General features: G+C 38.1%; 1 protein-coding gene and 1 long non-coding RNA gene across 3 annotated transcripts in view; one reads left to right on the forward strand and one right to left on the reverse strand.

The window, feature by feature from the left end:
• Nucleotides 1–274: 274 nt before the first annotated feature.
• The window catches only part of BAIAP2L1 (BAR/IMD domain containing adaptor protein 2 like 1), a 38,679-nt gene continuing 21,058 nt past the window's right edge, over nucleotides 275–17,895 (reverse strand). Inside the window, exons 4-14 of the mRNA XM_061473784.1 lie at nucleotides 10,108–10,169; nucleotides 9,941–10,012; nucleotides 9,471–9,608; nucleotides 8,022–8,174; nucleotides 7,425–7,592; nucleotides 6,501–6,651; nucleotides 5,169–5,376; nucleotides 4,783–4,860; nucleotides 4,311–4,476; nucleotides 1,385–1,425; nucleotides 275–874 (exon numbers count right to left, since the gene is read on the reverse strand). Of these exons, the coding sequence (XP_061329768.1) occupies nucleotides 799–874; nucleotides 1,385–1,425; nucleotides 4,311–4,476; nucleotides 4,783–4,860; nucleotides 5,169–5,376; nucleotides 6,501–6,651; nucleotides 7,425–7,592; nucleotides 8,022–8,174; nucleotides 9,471–9,608; nucleotides 9,941–10,012; nucleotides 10,108–10,169 (1,313 nt within the window). The 3' untranslated portion in view covers nucleotides 275–798. The remainder of the gene's footprint in view (nucleotides 875–1,384; nucleotides 1,426–4,310; nucleotides 4,477–4,782; nucleotides 4,861–5,168; nucleotides 5,377–6,500; nucleotides 6,652–7,424; nucleotides 7,593–8,021; nucleotides 8,175–9,470; nucleotides 9,609–9,940; nucleotides 10,013–10,107; nucleotides 10,170–17,895) is intronic.
• Nucleotides 7,480–16,122, forward strand: LOC133279738 (uncharacterized). Of its 2 annotated transcripts, none has more exons than XR_009746965.1 (4): nucleotides 7,480–7,612; nucleotides 9,540–9,658; nucleotides 14,063–14,208; nucleotides 15,849–16,122. It is a non-coding gene; the product is annotated as an uncharacterized LOC133279738 (long non-coding RNA). The 2 variants fall into 2 exon arrangements; XR_009746966.1 differs by lacking the exon at nucleotides 15,849–16,122 and adding an exon at nucleotides 14,890–15,839.

Here is a 17,895-nt window from a genome sequence, read left to right on the forward strand (position 1 = left end):
CAATTGTGCTGGGTTGCTTCAGCAATTTTCAGACTTCATTTGGTTTTCTTTTGTGAAAGGCTCAGTAATGGAGTAACTTCAAAGGCATCTTCTTATATTAGCATTTGAGAGAAAAAACATGGCACTGTTTTATTACGACTTTTTATAAGACTAAAGTTTGACAATATATTTTAAAGAAAAAATTACCATGGAATACAACATCAGACTTAGAATGAGTTGATGTTAACACTTGAAAATTTGTATCTGAACATTAAGCAAAGCATTACAAACTGTCTATTCTTACAGGATAAATATTTATTTATAACCTAACGTGTCTTTCTTAAACAAAATAATGAATCATCACTTTATACAGGTAATTGTCTATTCCAGAATAAGGCAGTTGTTAAATTGTTCTGTTGGGGGGGAAGGGGCATCATCTTTTTCTTATTTAGTAAGTGGCATATGCAGGCTTGTGTTCTAGAACTTATCATTGCAGTTTCCAAATAACAAATGCCAAAGAATCAGATCTGAGAGCTGTTAGTTACACTGGTTCACTAGAGAATCCAAGCTAGCCCCAGTATTTTCACAATTCCTACTACAAAAAGGCATACTGTAAAATCAAGCCAAAGTGCTCAAACATTAGCCCAAAGCAGTTACCTCATTAGAAAGTACAGGTTTAAAAATAAATCAGAAATCCATTCCAGGTTGCTTCTATTGTACAGTAATTACATTTAAATAAATTCTTGGAGCAAGTTTAGATAGTAATAATTACTGAAAATGGTGTTTCTAAGGAGGAAGTACACATGATGGACTGTACATTCATCGGATAATCGGTGCTGATCTGTCATTTGTTACTGTTGGCCTGAGTTTCACAGTTGCGAAGGGATTTTCTCCACTGAAAAGAAATGTACACAGTTACTAGAAGGTTTGCTGCAACACAACCCCATGTTTAAGCCATGCAGTTCCTTCATCCACGTTGTTTGAAGACTAAGTTATGGTTTTAGACTAAAGGATTCCAGGTAACTCTTTTTAACTTGAATTTTAAAAAGAAGCTGATGTATGAAGGCTCACTTTGCAGTGATCCAAAACGTGGGAAGTTAATGCCCATTTAGATTTGGACATTTGTTTTCTTAAACAGCTTCCAGTTTTGAAAGATTTTTAACCCACAAAGACAGTTTAAAGTTCTGTTCCCTGTCAAACTAGTGCAGAAACATTTATTTTTTTCTCAGAAGGGCCTATACATTGTATTTTATTTGAGGTATTTTAATTACAGCTGTAATGTTTTACCAGTGCCTAGGAAAGGTCACAGTGATTTGGCAAAAACATCCTTATTTTTCCCTCACAATCAATACAATAAGTCAATATAAAACTCTAAATTAGTGTAAAAGCTTTTTAAAAAATATACCTTAGAAAAGGTGGTTTTATAATGCCATTCGCATCAGGTTTCTGTAGAAGAAGAAAATATTTACATAGATGTACAAAAGCCGTGCTAGAGGTGATCTCACTATCCTGCTGAAGAAGAGACCTTGTCATTCAAGCAGCTAAAACATTTAGAATAATTATCGTGTAATTCAGCTGAACTGGGAAGGAGAGAATTCTCAGAACATCAAAGTTAAAAAGGTAAAAAAATGGTGTCAGCACTGTCTGGCTTTTTATTATGTGTGGTGTCCTCCCCCCGAGGTTTATGATCAGTGATCACCTGAAGGTCCACTGGGCATTTTCTGGGTTAAAAGAGCAAGAGAAAGTCACTACAATAGCCAAAGGAAAAAGGCCAGAACTCCTTGCAGCACAAATACACCATTCTGTTTCTATAGCAGCATTTATAAAATGCAGTTGTCACAGTAAAACACCAAACCAGGTTTGATGCAGATTTCACAGAGCAAATACATTCAGTGAGTCTTCACAAAAATGTAAAGCCATGAAGTTAAAAGAGACAGCAGCCAGCATAATGACATATTTAAATGCTAAAAGCCTGGAGTGAGGGCAGATTTCTGATCTAGGGTTCTCTTTTTTTTTCTACAAAATACTGCATTTAGCTATTGTGGATTCACAAAGTACAAGTTCAGTTATCTCCTGTGACTTCTGCTAGTAGGAGTGGTAAGTAATAGAAGAGCAAGAAAACAGCTGCTGGATGTACATGTATAATTTACTTTGCTTGTATGGGAGTGATATAAAAGGAGGAATGGTTTTGCATAGCTGTTGCTAATATTTCAGTCTAATGAAGCTGTCATATTTAAGTGTACAATCTGAAAAGCCTTGTTGTTATAGCTACAGCCTGCACTGTACTTGTGGATGAAGTGTGCTTCATTCTTGTGAAGGCAGGACAACCCAAGAGATGCAGTGTCACTGTCACTGTGCTGCTGCAGGACCCAGTGTTCCAGGTGTCATAAAATGGAAACGTGTTGTATTACCCTTTGCAAGCCCATTTTACATGGGAGTTTGGGCAGTTAATTTCTCCTTTCCCCCCAACTTTCAGCAATAGTCATACTTAATGATGTACTTTAAACTGCAGACTGTGTTGCTTCTAATAGGTGTCAGATACAGTTCAAAATGAAAATTTGAATACACACTCTTGCATGTAGAAGCAGGAATATGCAGCCACCTTTTATGCAACAGCTTGAGTTGTATTAATCGTTCAGTCTTTATGGCCACTTTGGTTTTAAGACTTAAAATGTCACTGCTGAGCAAAGGCCTGTGAGCCTGTTGTTTTCAGGCACGCTCTCTATTGTGCCAGTAGTCCTACCTACCGTATTCACAATATCATGATGCACATGAAGAAACCTATTTAATCAGGACCTAATTCAGCAGAGTTCTTACCCATGTGCATGACTTGTGATTCCAATGAAATTGCTCGTGTATATCAGTCAGGAATAGACTTAGACCTTAGAATTAGGTCCAGTTTAGCCCTAAAATTAATTAGAATGAACAAATGCTACTTCTCACTGAACTCAAACTCTCAAAGCCCTGTTAACTACTAAGTCTTTCTTAGGTAATACTGTTCTGCATAGTACTGTCCTACATGAGAGCATGAACAATATAACTTGCAAGAGCCATTCCTCATCTTTCCTTCTTGAAATCCTGATCTATTTTTATCGTGTACTCTGAAAAATCAGATGCCTCAAGGAATCTTGCTTCTGCATAACAGACACTGTAAGCATACTGCTTTACACGTATGTCAATTCTGTATGAGCCTAAAGACCAGCCTGGTTTAATGAGCTTACTTCCAAAGCCTTGCAGTAGTGTGGGGGTTGGTGCCTTGCACGGAAGCAGGAATGACAAGGAAGCTCTGAGGAATTCAGGAAGAAGGAAAATAGTGACTTTCCAGCAGAACACTGAGGTGCAAGAGCAACTGCTCTCCTCTACAGTTTTCTTCCTTCTTTGGTATGGTAACAGGTAAGAAGAATCGGGGGGGGAGGGGGCACAGTAAAAGGGTATCTCAACAGCAGGTATTATTTTATAGTTCAGAATTGCCTTTTTTTCTTTTAGTTTTGCTTTCCCTGTTGCAGTTCAGAATCTCAAAAAAGGTACATTTGTTTTCCACTCTGGAAATGCCATAAGCTTCCATTCTGGCCTCCAAAGAGAATATACTCTTCTAATTAGAATTCTGGCCTAGTCTGTCAACTAAATGCTTTGCCATTCCCCTTGGTTTTTCAGTTCAACAAGAACACTAGTCCACAAGTCCTAAATTTATTCCCCAAATCCCTGAACTAATGTCACAGAACTAATAAAGCAATGCTTACAGTGATCACTTTTGAGACTGAGAACAGTTATCCATAGCAACACCAGTAGCACAGCACCGTGACACCCAGACAGTTCATGAGATGCAATAATTTTTAAGCTCTAGAGTAAGGCAACTTGTCACAGGGCAGAGAACTCATTCAACTGCTCACTTAGCAGCTTCCATGGGCTGACATCTTTTAACTGTTGGGAACATAACTGCATTTGAAGGACATGTTGATCCCATGAGGTCTCAACAACCAGCCATAGGAACCAATGTATAAAATGTGACATTACAAAAAAATCACTTTTGTACTGTTTTAATTTACTATTTTCTGTGAGAATTCTTTTCATGTTCAACAGATTCCATTCCTGAGAAGTTTGCTGTGCAGAATAAGTCTCCTAGTACACTTACATCCCTGAACACTTCTCCTTTCCTATTACTACTGGTGGTCTGAAATACCAAAACCTGACGACATTCCTGAAGACAGCAGCAGCAAAGTCAAGCACAAGTAGCTAAAGCAGAACATTCCAGAGCCTCATTTAAGAGCTCAGCTAAGTAGGTGAAGAAAAGTAGGGGGAACATTTGGATTTGTGATGTATCAATGACTTACTGGGCCAGCATTTTCTGGTCTGTCAGTCGGTGTTTTAACAGCAGCACCTTTGGAAGGCTCCATTCTCTTCTCTGTTTGCAAAGACCCCAGGTAGTCTGGTGGCGGGAGGACAACATCACCTTTTTCAACAAGGTTTACAGAACTAATACTTCGGATTGGTGCAGGGCTGCAAGACAGAACCCAACAAACGACATTTGCAGTCATCTCTCTCAACTTTAGCCCCAAGAACCACAAAACTTCATGAGCTGAAAGTTAGTAACAGCGTACAACCCTGCTGAAGTCAGCAGGACTCTAAAGTTGGGGTGAAGGTAGTTCCTGGGTCTTTGCATAACCATCAGAACATGTTAATGTAATCAAGGCATCATATTACACACTGTCAGGAAGTATATACTATGTATGGTACTGAACAACAAAGAACATGAGTAGAAAAATAACATTTGAGCATTTCTGCAAGTCCTACACAAAACGTTACCTTGGCACTGGGGCAAATCCTTTTTCTTCTGCTGGTTCTTCCAGTGGTCTTGTATATGATGATGGAAACCATCCTTTTCTGTAACAGGAAAGTTTCTCAGATTCATATTATATAAAATTGGAAAGACACTTCAAGAGATAGCAGTGGAGAAAACAGACCCAATGAACTGAGATTTAACTTTTAAAGACCCTATTTCTGGTGGTACCAAATTAGTGTACAAAATCTCCCTGAAGTAATTGCAGTGATTCACCTTACAGAAAGATCCCAAGTCACCAGTCAGTGACAGGCAGCAAAAGAGGTGAAAAGCATTTACGAACATCTCCAAACAAAATCTGATGAGACATGTTTTTCCTTTATGTTCAACCCTGGGTAATAGACGATCTTACACTTTGGTTGTCTCATGTTCCCCATAAAGCCAGCCGTCCTTTTCCTCAGCTACAAGAAGGGTGATGATATCCCCCTGTGCAAAGCTCAGCAATGTCTTGTTACTTCCAGCAGTATGTGGGAAGATCGTCTTTACTTTTTGCCTTTTCATTATATTTAGCCCCGTGGCAACAGAAGTTGAACGTGATAAACTGGCATCCTCTGAACTCTCTGTCAAAAAACAGAACAACAAAGCAAAAAAAAAAAAAGCAAAATTAGCCACACTAATAAAATCAAATAATTTAATAGCCTGACGGGAAAATAAAAAGTAGATAATGGAATATGTGAGTGCAAACCAAGTTCTGAGACGTTGTACTTTCCACTCAGACACCTCTCAGTTACCTGCCAGTGTTTATTATCACCTTAAAGTTCTTAATAGCATGTGCATTTATATACACACCTCCATCACAGTAAAGTTGAACCAACAGACATGAACAGCAATGTAAGTTTTAACTTCTACTTCTTCCCTTTTTTGGCATGAGAAATGCTGCTGAACGTTCCCAGCTGGAAAAGACCTTTGAAAATTTCCATTCTAAAGAATTGTCACTATGTGTGAAGTCCAAGATTTCATTCCCAAATGTGCCGAGCAACCAGCTCCAGCTAAATCCGTGTGAGTGCAAGATACTCAGCATTCTGCAGACACCAGATGTTTACCAGAAAACAGCGTAAAGGAGATCTCAAATTGTATGTTATTTGATCAGTACAATACATTGTAAACACACTTTTAAGGAGGAAATGCTGGAATTGCTGTAATTCCACTGCAGAGTTCTACATATCTTTTGTGATCTGAGCTTAGTCCTTTCCCTTCCTGCCCAATAGTAGAACAAATTAAAAATGCCCAATATATCAGAAACTTAGAAACCAAATCTGAAGGGGATTTTATGTTTCAGGAAATAAATACATTGCTGTGCTCATTTTGTCTCATGTGTGTTCCTCCCTAATGCTCTTCAAGGAAACCAAACCTAGACTGTTATGTTTCTTTGTGTGCCCTGAAATAATGGATGTACCTTGTGCAAAATTACAGAATGTATTCTGGTAAGATTGAAGTCCTAAGAGCAGTTAAGCTGGATTCATCACAGACACATAAAGGGATTACACCAGAATCTACCTATCTTGACCTGATTTTACTGCAAACAGTTCTTCTCATAATGTACGTTTCTCCTGTTAGGTAATTTATGTGTCTAAAGACCATTTTCTGCTCCTTTATATGTCCTGGAAGTCACATGATGACAGTAGTCCTGAGATAACACTAAACACTACAGGATGTCATTCACACTTAAGAGAGTGACGCTCACCTGCTGAATTATTTAGCTTTTCAGAAGATGCCTTGGGTACCGTTGCAGGGTTGTTGAACATATCAACTAGAGGGCTGGTGTAGGCCCTGCCTGTCGGAGCAGGGGGCACCTTCGCTGCATTCTCATTGTGAGGATAAAAATCATGTCCAATCTAGAGTCACAAAAACAACAGGGTCATGGTGCTGAGGAGATGGTGAAAACTTCTTTGCAACATTAATTTTTGAAAACAATGCTAAAATATTCCCAAGCAATTGATATTTGGACGTTCAGAAAATCCTCATATTGTGATGAAATTGCTGACAGAATAGTTTGCATGAGACTTCTGTTCCTTGATAAACATTTGTTAGTGGGAATGCTATGATAGACTTTTTTTCCCACAAACAGCACAGTTACACTCAGATAATATCCAGATTTTTCAGATTTTATTTTTGTTAAACGTTTACTAACATAACTCAGAAATTCAACAACTAATGGTAACATAACATACAAATAGGTAGAATTTAGAATGTAACCTGTGCTCCAATAAGTTCATAAGAATCATGAAGAAAGAAAATAGAAAATAACATTTTGTTTATATTGAACTATTGAGTATGTAATTACTATTACTTACACAGTAAGATAAGAATGTAGGAAATGAATGGTTAGGACAAAAGTTGTCCTGAGGCTGGGCTCTTCAGAAGTCCCTGGCACCCAGCTGAAAACAGAGCTTGTTTGGAGCTGTGCTCCTGCCTACTCTGTCTTGTGTTCTTCCACTAGCAGAACTTCAGCAAAATGATTTTGCTTCATACCCAACCCATTATTCCTGCGGAGGTACATTGTAGACTCGATCCCAAATGCTTAGGTACAAAAGCAGGTGGTGAAGCCACTCTGCTCCAAGGGGAGCAGAGATGAGTGAGAACCTTTAACCATCAAAGTATATCTTACCAGGGTATTTCTCTCTATCATTGGAGAAGGCAGTGGAGTTCCTGATACTGGGGTGGAACCAGGTGTCCTTATTTCATCTATCATCATTCTGACTTTTTCAGGCACTTTGGTGGCATCGCTGCAGATCTCCTGCCACCCAGGCAGCTTGGATTTCAGGAAGTCCGCACACTGCATCCAAGTTTAAAAAGGTACTTGTCAAAGATAGGCTTTTTTCATAAATTGCACAGACCTACTTGTTAATTTTCATGATACCAAAATGGAAACACCAGTTAAATGGAAGTCCTTAAAGATTTTTGTAAGTAGCACCTGTGTGAAACAAATACCATTGTGGAAGGAGACTGCCCTTTTTCAGGGTCAGATACTGGAAATACCTGATCCAGCCATACATTTTTTTTCTTAATATATTATTTTTTAAAAACTCATGGAACCCTTCACTGTTGCTACAGCACATTTAAGAGAATATTGCACATCTGTCTAGCACTACAGTGTTCCTTAGCTATTTATGGCAGTCAGATCTACATACTGCAGGCGATAATTACAATCTCCGAGATTATTAGATTTCAGGAGTTTCATTTCTGCTTCACTCATGCCACTCACCTGAATGTGGTAGAAGTGCATGTGCTGGGTAAAGCTGCAGTGCTTGTCAACCAGAAAACAGAATCTTCTCTTTTCTTCAAGGAGAGCTTCTCTGCAGCCTTCTGCAATAAACCTCTGAATATCACTCTGTCGAGAGCTCACCGTTTCCAAATACTAAGGAAAGAAAGAAAAAATAATCATATGCACTCTGAGTTCTATTTGATACTAGATCCAGTTCCTGAAGTGAAGTCCCAAAGCCTTAGAAAAAAGCTTTTGGAAGGGTGGGATAGGGTGACTCTACCGCCAAGTTCTTCTCCTGCACACACACAACTTCCCACATCTCATCAGGCACAGATCATCTAGTTATGGCGTGGGGAAAGTGAAGCAAAACAAGCAGCACTCTTTTAGCCTCTAAATAAAACACTTCAGTAAATAAGAATATGGCATCAAAGCAGCAACTGTGCTGAGCAACTTTAAGGCCACAGGTGTTCTAATCAGACTAATTGCCTTTATCTCCTCCATGGCAGTTATATTTACTCTCACGAAGTTACACTGCATCTCTACTGTGTTACTGTGTTTTAGGGAGGGGAAAAGGAGTTAAAAAAAGACTAAGCTCTTATTTTTTCTGAGGTTATGAGGATTCACGGCTAAACTGTGATTAAATGCTAATCCTTGATTCTTAGTCCAATACCTTAAAAAACCTGGACTGTCATATAGGTAGTAAGAAATAGGAGCTGGTACTAATCATGTTGAAAACTGAAATAGAAAAATATGGAGAAAAAATATGTAAGCTAGCATGAAGTGAAAGTACTGTGCAAAAAATACATCAATAGCAGATAGTTTTTGAGAGAGATGTGACAACCAGGCTATGACTTCCTAATTCAGTTCTCTTCATTGTCTTGCCATTTCTTACTTCGCCTCAAGATGGCAATGCTGCTCTAAGATCAGTAGGACAGGTAATAGTGGTTAGGTATGCCTGCTTTGGGAAATTTAAGTTACAACAAATGACTACTGAATTTGCATAGAGTAGCTAAGTCCCTGCGTAAACCTCTCTATAAAGGTGTAGATACAGAGGCGCTTTAAAAATAGTAATAATAATAAAAAAAAAAAAAATCAAGTACTGGTCAAGGGGTGAAACCTAGAAACTGAAAGAGTCTCTGAATGCATACAGGAGAGCAGTATAGGGCATAATTTCAACTGGAATACACACTCTAGGAGTGCCTTTAATACAAACCAACTCTGAAGAACCAAAAATGCATGTTCCTTGAAATTGTAAAGTTTAACTGTTTGCTGAACAACTTGCAGAGGAGTTATGTGTATTAACTAATGACATGGCATGCACAAAAATCATGGTAAGCTTCAGAAGTCAAGTTTTAGAAGCAGACTCAGATGTGGCCAGTAATAACTTGACATTTGCTGTTGACCAGTTCCGATACAAAGAAAGAAACAGATCAGTGACAACATACTCACCTCCATTTCTTTGTGCTCATATTTCATTACATTTCGTGCTCCTTGGCTTTTCCTCCTGATTTTTTTCAGCTCAGCCTGAGACTTCTCTAAAGAATCTAATTTGCTTCTGTGTTCAGTTTGGTACCTCTTTAAAGTTGCCTGCAATCAAAGCATTCAAAACATCTCAGTGCACTCAGCCCCGGACCTGGGTAAGTAAGTCACTAAGAAGCACTGCCATCATCTATGAGATGCTGCTATCACATAGCAAATGAGTTCAGCAATTGCCTCTCTCCACTTTAGTTTAAAAATATTCTTAAAGCTCTGCACTGGTTCCTTTTTTAACACAAAATAAGTATGACAATTTTTGTAGTGTTTATGCATCTAAAGCTCAGTTCCAACACAGTGATTAATTGCTAGGAGCCTATTTCTGAAAAGTTCTTTGACTAGCCATACATGGATAAAATATGATTTTTATAATTGAATGTACTTACAGTCATGTATTTCACATCCAGGTCTGTTTTCTTCTCCAGTTCAGATATAATTTCTTTATGAAATTTTTTGAACTTTAAAAGCAAATGAATGAAGAGTTATTACAAATTGGCAAAAAAGTAATTTCTAATTTATGATGGAAAATAGAAAAAGAAATGGTTTAACTTACACTCTCCTCTAGGCTGTCATTGAGTTTCTTGTGTGTTCTTGAAATTTCTACCAGAACTTGGCCTGTTGATAAACATACAACCATATTTGTTTCTTTCAGAGAGTTCTGAAGTTAGTTAACAGAGAGCAGTAATAAATTATATTTAACTAACATTAATATTAACTGGAATATATTTAGGAGAATGGGAAATTTCTTGCTGTTGCTCATCCCCATAGTTTAAATAAGTAACCAGATCTGGCCACAGACAAACCAAGCAGCACATACGGGATAGAAAAAATAATTACTCACTGATTATTATGCAAAAGGGACATGGAGTGCCAGACAAAATAAATACTTCCTTCGCTCCAGAATAGCTCACACTGATTTAGTAACAGCCTCTTTTCTTGCCAAGTCAGAACTAGAGATAGTAGTTACTATCCAAATAGCTGCTATCCATTTTCAGTCTGAAAATTAAACTTTAATGTTTATTAACTAACTGCACCTTCAGAATTAACAAAGTAGCCTCTCACTTTCATTCACAGCACACCTGCTAATCCATATGCTGATTAATTTCCATGCTGTTTTATCAGGGATTACAGCCTGACAAACAGCATTAACTAACAGCCAAGAAGCAGCAGATTTCTCAGCATCCTCTCAACAGATCCTAAATATCCCTCTTAGGCTCTGCTGCCCTCCGGTACAGAGTTACACAGCTTGCTTTTAGCCCTGAGCAGTTAAAAGTTGAACTGTTTCATTTTGCTTTAGGAGGATACAAGAGGGAAAATACCTCAATCCTTTGGGTGTGGTTCTGTGTGCAAACCAAGGTAAACTCTGCCTGCTGCGGTCCTGCCCCGGGTGCAGGCAGCCACATCATCCAGCTCTGGATGCAGATGGCCACATCATACCCACTCCCTTCTTTGTGCTGGCACTGACACGCTCGGTGCGTGCCAGTCTTGTCTGGCTTGCAACACACTGCTGGGAAGAGCAGCTGGAAGTGTCCTGAAGCACCCAGTCTGACTTCACCCATGTTAGACATGTACACACAGTTACTAGGTCTCACCCAGGAGCTGCTGCAAAAAAACTGGAAGTGCTGGGGCCATGAGTAGATTCTCAGACTGTGTCAAATCTGAGAGCCGTGACTAGAGGTGTGTTTTACTGTCATGGCAAGAACAGCAGGCTCTGTTCCACAGCTGGTTCTCTGGCATGCCTCCTTCGGGAATCTTACAGTTACCCCACTGCGAATACTGGGTGCTGCCAGTATTAAACCTCCAATATCAATTTCCTAACGTACAGACAGATCTAGCTAAACAACAAAAAACATAGGTCTGCATTACTGTTTATGGGAGAACATGAGGCATTTCAGGAAGAAAAATGTGCCTTTCCTTACAGCATCTCCCATTTCATGCCCCAGTCCCCACTTCTCTGTCTCTTTGCACAACAGACTACTTGAGAGTTGGAAGAGGAATTAGAATACAGTAAGTTAACTTCTTGATTAGCAAGAAAAAGGGAATTCATACTCAGGATGGTAGGTGAGAGAGACAGAGGGCCCTGTATTCTTTTTTTTTATAGCTATCTTTTTTTTTTCTGGGTCCCTCTTTTTGTTTGTATTTAAAGTTGCTGGTGACTACTGAAATATAAATACTATGAGAGCGAGAGGTGCTCTAGTAGTTAGTTGCTCATATGCAATAGAAAAAGTAAATACAATGTCGTTACATAAACACTTGAAGTAACAGACATGAGTAAGCCACCTTGTTATTTTAAGGCTGTAGTAGTGAATGCACTTCAGTCCACTGCGTTTCTATTTCACTGAACTCAACTGAAAGATGCATTTTAGACTCTAACAGACTTTTAAAAGACTTTTGTAAACACTTATCTGCAACTTTAAAAGGAAAACAGTATGAAAAGAAATCAGGAATAAAATAACCAAGAAGCACAAACAAAATTACAAAGTTTGCTAGGTTTAAATATGCAGACTAGAAAATGACTGGGGAAGTTCTAGAAATTCAGGGTGTGTGTTGAAGTGCCCCTCAAAATAACTGCCTTGACTTTTTGCCCTTTTAAAAGCAAGCTTACTCTCCCTGTTTGTAAAAAGCCCGTTCTGAGCATCTGCTGCCACAGCAGCACTCTCGGCTAACCTTTGGCACTGCTAATGCAGCCAGCCCCAGCGTCCGAGCACTGACAGACACCCAACAAGGTCGGGTATTGACTCAGCTCTCACCCTCCCTTCCTCTGGCCTGCGCTGCCACCACAGAGCAGACGCTCAATAAAACACCCATTCACCTGGTGCGGCAAGAATGGAAAACCTGACGCTGGGAGGTTGTTATTTCTGTCTCACACAGCACTTGAACTGACTGCAGCCTTCAAGTCTTTCGGCTTTCAATGCTTGGTTAGAAAGAGGGTTTTTTCATCTTTATTACAAAGAATGCTGCCAAAACATGTCCTGAAATGAAGAGAACTTTAAAAAATACACTTCCTTCTAAATGGTTTGGGCCGGGTTATTTTACAAGTTTATTTTAGAGTGTTCTAGAACACTTTCAAATAGTATTTTTATATACTAGTGACTGTATCTCTAATTGCATTTTCTTTTTCTCTCAACCAAAGACTCTCTATGCTGCGCATCAGGTAAAAGCCATTTAATGCTGGATCTCCTACTGCCTGTGGTAATCCACAGGCACTGTATGTACTGGCTCACCCATTTAATTTCCTCTTTCATGTTTCGAATCAACATTTTGAAAAGAACCCATAGGAAGCACACTTTGACCTACTAAGATTTAACTTACAGGTCAGATCCTGCCCTTCGAATAAATAGAGCACCTTTTTACAGTGAATATAAAGCATGGTTTTTATTCCTGGTTTAAGACAACAGGTTAGCCACATTTTGTACCCTCCCAAGTAAGATTTATACAAGGAGACAAGTTTTTGTAGAAGACTAATTCAGGAAAGGCAAAACAACCCCTAGCCTACATGTAACAGAACAGCTCTAATAAAGACAGTCAGTTACTCTGGATTATTAACAGCATAACCTAAGGTCAGACTCTAGTGTTCACTAATTATTAATCTTGTAAAAAGGTAAAGGAAACTACTTCAGGTAAAGACAAATATCTATTTCTCACATCAACTAAAACCACTTTGCTCTGTATTCAAGCTGCTCATGATGAGGTTTAATACATGAGAGCTCATGCTATACAATAACCAGGTATTAACCTTGTCATCCTTTATTGGCAACCCCCAAACCTATCAAACAGAGTAACACAACCAGACTGCATGATAACAGGCCACTTCAGTCCAGTTTGTGGCAGACATGCTGTAAACTTGAACCAGTTCTTTGGCATTATATTATGCAGCAAATTAATAATCCAAAACCACTGGTCTTGATGAAAAACATAACTATAAAATACCGGCCTTTCAAAGATGTTTTTTCTGCTTTCCATTCCCCCATACCCTGAACATGAAATCTTTGTGACTAGAAGAGCAGAGGCACATTAACTATTTCCACATTTGGTTAAGAAAGCTAAAAGAGTTTTAATGTTTACAGATACTTGCTTTGTTATTTTGCTATTACCTCAAGTGCACTACAGGGAAGAGAAGAAAATCTCTTTCAGACAGGGATTATGGGAGAACACCTCAAGTATCTTAAATAACTTGAAAAAAACCCTAAACATTTTTCTTACATGGTTCTTGAAACCATGCTGCATAACACAGCTATTATCTGAACTATGACCATGAACAGTAACGCCAAGTCCCATGGTAAATTTATTTTGGTTTCAAATAGGTTCAATGCACAGGTACAAAGATCTTTTAAGCTGAAACTTCAGGAGTCTCTGGAATATTTTTAGGCTTAACCAAGACTGCTGGTTGTGCCTATATTTTCTATTGGGAAAATAAGACAAGACTAGAATTCCATGAATGCTGTTAGGTTTGTTACAAAAAAAAAAAAATTACTAACCCCAAATATGTGTTATTTCTTCATACACAGCATCACATGAGCAAGAAGACATCCTAAAAGACCATCTTTGCTTGGATGAAAAACAAGGAAAGCAATTTCTAACAGAAATACTCATTGTAAGACCAGAATGCAGAACTCCTGCGGCAGTTGCACTTCAGCCTCACTGTTTACACTGGGTAATTGCACTGCTTATATCTTATGTTGACTGGTCTTACCAATAGAAGACTAGAAGAATTAGTTCAAGTTAGTAAAAAAAACCTCAACTCAATAAAGAAACAAATACTAACAGCTACCAGCAAAATCACTGAAACTTGAAAACTACTAAATAGCTATATTAGAATCAATAGAAGTATTAACTGCATCACCTTACTTGAAATATACTTCAGTTTGGTTTTAGTTAAAGAAGGTTGCGCTTGAAAGATTTCAAGTCTCTTGACAGAGACTTTCTTAGATGTCTGGGAACGGACAGAGTGCTTAATTATATCACTCATTTATCTCCTGTTGTCCTGTTTTGCATCCAGGGCAGGTCAAGTAACTTCATGTCTTAGAGATGAAACCAAAAATTATTTACATTAAACAGGAGAATGAAAGGCTGAGTCAAAGCTCCTCATGGAGAGAATGTAGTTCAAGTATATTACCTAGGTGCTGTTTCTGTCAAGATACTATTTTCCAAGTTACCCTTTGCTCAAAAGAAAGGCATTGGCGACAAGGGAAAGTTAGAAACAAAGTCCTTTGAAGCCAGTAGTACGTGAGAGGCAGTAAAATAGAAAGTTGCAAAGAATGCAGTATAACAAATAAATGACTGAACAAAACATCTGTTAAGCCTCAAGTGTGTTAAATTTATCATTTTGTCATAGGAAGGATTTAATTGTGCAACAGATGTTTTAAAGAAGGTGAAAAGGGTCAATAGTATTTAATGTGGAAAAATCATAAAGAAGGACAAAGTAATGTAAAAATTTGCAAGCTCTGTCTGTACTTTGCTTCTAATACAATTTGTCCAGAAAGCTTAGAAAAACCTAACCCAACACCCCCACAATCTGTAGAATTAATACTGATGTGCACATAAATCAGTAGGACGAGGTCAAGTCTGCCTTTCCTTACCACATGAACGAACATGAAATAGGAAGCAAGGAGTAAATCTCCCTATAGTTCATTTTATAAAATGGCATTGACACATGACCATTCAATGCCATTTTATGAAGGTGACTGCAGAAGGCGAAGGGGAAGAATAACAAAAGAGAATAGGGGAAGAGATTTCAGAGTATAACAATGTATTTTAGGTCCATTATACGTGCTAGATGTAGTGCCCTGAAGCAGCAGCTCCACATAGTTATGTTTTGCTAGAACAGCAAATAAATAATCGAATCTGTGAATAAAACAAAACCAGAAGCAAATAGAACTTCACATTCTAAATGCTATTCTCAGATCAATTTTTACTTTAAAATATGCAGAGTTCTCACTAAGGCTGTGAACAGAGATGGTTCTGCAATACAACAAGCAAATAACTTAAAACAGATTAAACATGGGTTAAAGGAAATAAAAACCTGACACAATGTATTCATGTACTAGTCCAGTAAAATAAAATCCCAAAGTGATATTGATTATGAGCCATGAGAAATGAAACTGAACATCATGACATTATTGGACATGTAAAAAAGCATAATTTCTCATTTAAAGTTAGCTCACACTCATTCAGGTAAATATCTGAAACTGATTTAATGCTCAGAGTTAAGAAGTTTCAATTTCTCCAGAGCTCAGTTTTATCACAACTTTTTCCACAAGGTCCCTTACTTCTAAATATTTAAAATCTTTTTAGATATTTCACAGTCTCATTGACATAAAAGAGATAACCAAGTCTTCCAAAGTTTCTAAGACCTTGGAAGATGCCCAAGTCTATGTATCCTGCCTTGGTGTCCTGACAAAACAAGTAAGTAACAAATAGGACTGTACAAGATATTGTTGCTAATTTTGAGAGTTAGGCACCTATGGTGTTAGGTGGTGATGACCTCCTAGTGCTCTATTCCCTCCTTCACATAGGGCTTCACTGCCTGTGTGCCTCATATGGCTCCCTAGTGAAAAAAACATATTCTAGCCCAGTGTTCTTACTGCCTATGTTTGACCACAATCAAGACTTCATCTGCATGATGCTGAAAATCAAGGGTGGGTAAGAAGTACTATGGCTTCTGTTTTTATCCAGCCAAATAATGCCTTTCCAGTCACAGCCGACATACTTTGAGCCCACAGCTGGTTTAATAAGCAGACACTACTTTCTAGGTACAGCATACTTGCACTGGAAGAAAAAGACCTTTTACCATTTCACAGCAAGTGCTGTACATTAAGTTCTATCCTTCACAAAATATTTGCTTTATTTTGATATGTATATATTTGCATGGACTTATATAGCATATGCATACAGACACCTGTCTGTATCTCACTGACAGCCCGTTCGCTCTGCACCAGAGCCAAACAGCAGCAAGTGAAAAATCAGAAAATAAAGGTGGCTAGTAGCAGGCTGCTACTATTGCTATTTTCTCTTGGTTCCTCTCCCTTCCAGCAAGTCTCTTATACCCAGGTAGAAGCATACAGCCAACTGGGCAAATTGCACTGCTGGTGACAGCTCAGGCGTGGCCTCCATCTCCTCAAGGACCTCTGTCTTCTAGTCACAGGCTTATCATGTTGTGGAACCAGCTTGAAAAATGTATTTAGAACCAGCTATAAGATGATGGCTAGGATTTTACCCCAAATGGATTTCTATCTCTAAAGGGCAAACCAAAAGGCCTAACCACCAATTCTCAGGAGCTTAGCTGTATGCTATTTGGAATACAATCTGCTAGAACACATACTTGGCAATACTCTCTTTAACACTTCTCCTGTTGTTAAGGTTACACATTGCTCTCCGTGTGAGGAACAGAATCAAAGAATCCTGCTATTCTAAAATCCCTTCCCCATTTCATAATCAGACAAACAGTGAAGGGATACATCACAGTTCACTTCCACTGCAGTAGCCCAGCACCTCTTGATTATGATAGCATTTTCTTTTGTAGTTCAGGATCAAAATTCTGTAGTAATTATTTCCTTGTCTTTGTTAATGATCATGTGGAAGAAAATAGTGTAAGACAGTAAAACGAAGTACTTGCCCAATACATGAAACAATTAAAATTCTGATTGTTCCTCAAAGCTTTGGAATATTTAAATATTAAAAGATACAAAGAGCTCCTCAGAAAGTCTAGGACTGTTTATAAAAAAAAAAAAAAAAAAGCCATATTGAGTTAAACCCAAGGATCAACTTGCTTTTTAAATATACTTTACTTAGCCTAAAATTAATGCCAAATTCTTTCAGTTTGACACAAGTGATTTTAAAAGGTACTACAAAATTCACACTGTGCCCTACATGCTCTTAAGCGGGCAGTGAACTGTTCATCAATTAGCTGTTCCCACATCAGACTTTACAAGAGTGAATATTTCAGAGACTATCAAGACCATTACAATTTCCAGTTACTCTGAGTTTGTTCTTGGTGTGATGCTCCCATTTCACAATTTAAAACAGAACAAAAACATTACCTTACATTATATTTTAAAGAGGAATGTCACTTCATTACAGTTTTAGCCTAATTCCCCTCTTTCCCAAGCTGTTTTGATCTCTGAGTCAAAAAGATTCAGATTAGATTTTTTTAAATCTACCATATCATTGAACAGATGTTAATTAACATGAAATATTCATCTTGTTTCAGATGATGGGTAAGTAGAGTAACTAAATTTTAATGTTAAAAAGAGGAAAGGAAAAGCATATGCCGCATAAATAATGCATGAAAAATGGCAAACTTGTTTTTCCACCTGTTACTTTGTTACTAATACATAAAAAG

The sequence above is a fragment of the Pezoporus flaviventris genome, unplaced genomic scaffold (genome assembly GCF_033815535.1).
Source record: "Pezoporus flaviventris isolate CSIRO_AGI_PZ_B2104156 unplaced genomic scaffold, CSIRO_AGI_Pfla_v1 ptg000078l, whole genome shotgun sequence".
Taxonomy (NCBI): domain Eukaryota; kingdom Metazoa; phylum Chordata; class Aves; order Psittaciformes; family Psittacidae; genus Pezoporus; species Pezoporus flaviventris.